At 33.5% G+C, this 2847-nt stretch overlaps 1 protein-coding gene across 1 annotated transcript; it reads right to left on the reverse strand.

The window, feature by feature from the left end:
* Positions 1-204: 204 nt before the first annotated feature.
* LOC119569404 lies at positions 205-2207 on the reverse strand. Its single transcript, XM_037917579.1, has 5 exons — positions 2048-2207; positions 1315-1484; positions 892-965; positions 495-698; positions 205-277 (listed from the first exon to the last, which is right to left on the reverse strand). Exons 1-5 carry the CDS (start codon positions 2202-2204, stop codon positions 205-207), a joined length of 678 nt encoding a protein of 225 aa, XP_037773507.1. The 5' UTR covers positions 2205-2207.
* Between the last annotated feature and the right edge of the window lie 640 nt (positions 2208-2847).

The raw sequence follows: 2847 nt of genomic DNA on the forward strand, positions 1-2847 counted from the left end.
TTTTCACATCTCACGATCATGTCTGTTTCGAAAAATACATTTTTACTAAGACAGAATTTTTAACAAAGTGTAAACATACTCATTTCAAAAATAACCATGCCTTATTTCATCATCACATTAGTGCTGCATTATTGAGACTATTACGCTGAATGCATATCAGAGAAGTCCACCCTGTGCCGCCCGCTGCGGAAACCACTAATGCTTTCAACAAAACCTTGGGATCATTGTGTCAAGGATATTCATCTTTGATGTTCTCTCCTGTATTTTTTTCTGCAATCTGTACAGGATATAACAAAGATTATTAGAACAAAATGGCAAGATAGATGAATGCCATGAATGATTATAGTTTCACTTTTTCCTTTTCTTTTCACTGTATTTCCCAATAAATTGGTTAAAAATAAAAATGATAATAGGACCATCAAGACTAGGATCAAATTTGATATCAGCAAGATATGTATGATGCAAAAATATGAAACAACATGAATTGGACATACTCATCATAGTGACTTGGCACATCTGCATCAGCTTTAGACTTGTTCTCATCTAGCGTTTCCCATTTTTCTTTGATGCCTTTCAAAAGCTGGCGGTATTTTAACCGTTGTTCCAAGATTTCCTCCTCCAGTTTGTCATTTTCATCCATAATTTTAGCTATATCTTTGCTGGTGTTTAAATTGGAACTGTAGTGTGCCAACATCTGTCTGCAATTGTGTTAATCAAGCTTTTTAATGAAACAATAGTGCAATGAAGATTATCTGTTTGACAGAATTTAACATAATTTGTTTGATTACTATTACTAGTAAACCAGTAACAGTCTTTAACCTTTAACCAAATATAAATATCTTAAATTTCATTTACAATTTACAATAAACAACAGGATTAAAAATTACTGACCCTTTCTCAGGAAAATTTTCAACCAACTCATCAGTATCTATCTTTTTCACACTAGCATGTACAGCCTGTTGTATCTGAAATTAACCAATTCATTCTATCTGTATATACATATTAGAGTGAAGGTATACACTCAACTGTAAAGTATATGGTTATAGACTTATTGCAATCAGTAAAACTAAAAGCAGGGAAAATTTTACATCACAGAATTGTTGAAGTTTTGAATGATAATATGTCATGACACTTTTTTTCATCACTAAAATCAACCTTTAAATACAAGAATACTTAGACTGTACAGCATTGAATTAGGCTACAAAATCATATCAAGCAAAATGCTCTTAATAAAGTAGGAAAAAGGGAGAAGGCTGGAGGAAGAGAGTTTGTGAGCTTGTCTTTTACTAGCATAGAATACAAATAATAGAGTACCTGGGTGTTAAATACACTCTTTTGGTATAGATCACGAACTATTCTGTGGTTCACGAGTGCACTGTGGAGCTCATCGGTTTCCACTGTGACCCTGGTCCTTTCTTCCTTGCCTGTCAGCAGCTGTTCTTTTGTATTAGCATCATTGTGAACAGCTTGTATCTCTTTTTCAGCTATTGTAAAGAAAAAAAAAATACAATAATAAATAAAACAAAAAAAAAAATCTATAAAGCATGCAGATTTATAAGTAAATGTTTCCAACACATATCTACTGCTGGTCTTTATATCTTCAGCATGTCAGCAAAGGCTAGCACCTCCACCATGTATAGGCCTATTCTAGCAAGACAAGGAGTTTGAAACCTCCTTTTACAGTTATTGTCATATAGACAACCAGTCCTAGATCAATATTGTGAGAATATACATGGTGGTTTGTCCTCTACCAAAGCTCAACAGGTGTGAAAATACTTTCCTTATATTGGTTATATTTCATTCTGTTGGCCTTACTTCACTGCTTATAACCAGTTTGGGATGAACTTAATTTGAACACAGGCAGTGTGGTTGTGAGAGAGAAGTTCCATTTTAGACGCCACAGTATGTGTCTTGTTGATTATTTTATTCAATTAAATAACAGGATTAGACAATGTCTTAATATTCATAACTTAAAACATGTCATAATTTCCATCAAATATTTGTTGGTTAGCAAAGGCATTCAATAAATTCAGTTTTCAAAACTCACCATAAATGCTGTCTGCTCTGACTTTTATCATTTGGCCCTTGAGTTCTTCAATGTCTGCTAGAATAGCCGTCAGTCCCATCATTTCCCTTGCCGTAATCCGATACAGAGCTTCTTCAAACTCCGTAGGCACATCATCGTCAGAATCACTGCTGGCCATGTTTTTAAACTGAAAGTAAATTATAGCGAAATGAAAAGTTGGATAATTAACAAAAAAATAATAATAATTAAAAAATAATAATAATAATAAAAAAAAAAAAAAAAAAAATCAATTGTAATTCCAGGCATTTATCAAAGCATATACAAGTCAATATGATCTAATTGCTGAACAGTTTGTTTGGTTATGCCTTTGCTTATCAAAGCTATAAAAGCTGTGGTTTCTCTCTAGAATACATGTGGTGGAGGTCTGTTGGCTTTTACCATAGCTCTAAAGGCAAGGAGGCCACAGGATTTATCACCTTAGGAGGATGCTGTACCTGGGTTAATAATTACTATTCCATAAATCATCAATAGTGACTGAGTATAACCTTGTGGTCTGCCACAAGCTGCAAGTGTTATGTACATCAGAATGGTATATATGAAATGCTCTTCATCAATATAAAAATTCTTCTTATCCGATTTTAGTAAGAAGTACAATCTCAAGTCTAAACTAATATTTACACAGGGTCAAGTGACCATCACAAACTCCATACCGACATTTCCTTGAGTGCTGACATCTGTAGAGGCTGCATTGCTTAGTGTTTGAGAGAGTTTCTAGCAACATATATCTATTTATTGGATTTACATTACAAATGCCATATAGA

This window comes from Penaeus monodon, unplaced genomic scaffold (genome assembly GCF_015228065.2).
Source record: "Penaeus monodon isolate SGIC_2016 unplaced genomic scaffold, NSTDA_Pmon_1 PmonScaffold_14909, whole genome shotgun sequence".
Taxonomy (NCBI): domain Eukaryota; kingdom Metazoa; phylum Arthropoda; class Malacostraca; order Decapoda; family Penaeidae; genus Penaeus; species Penaeus monodon.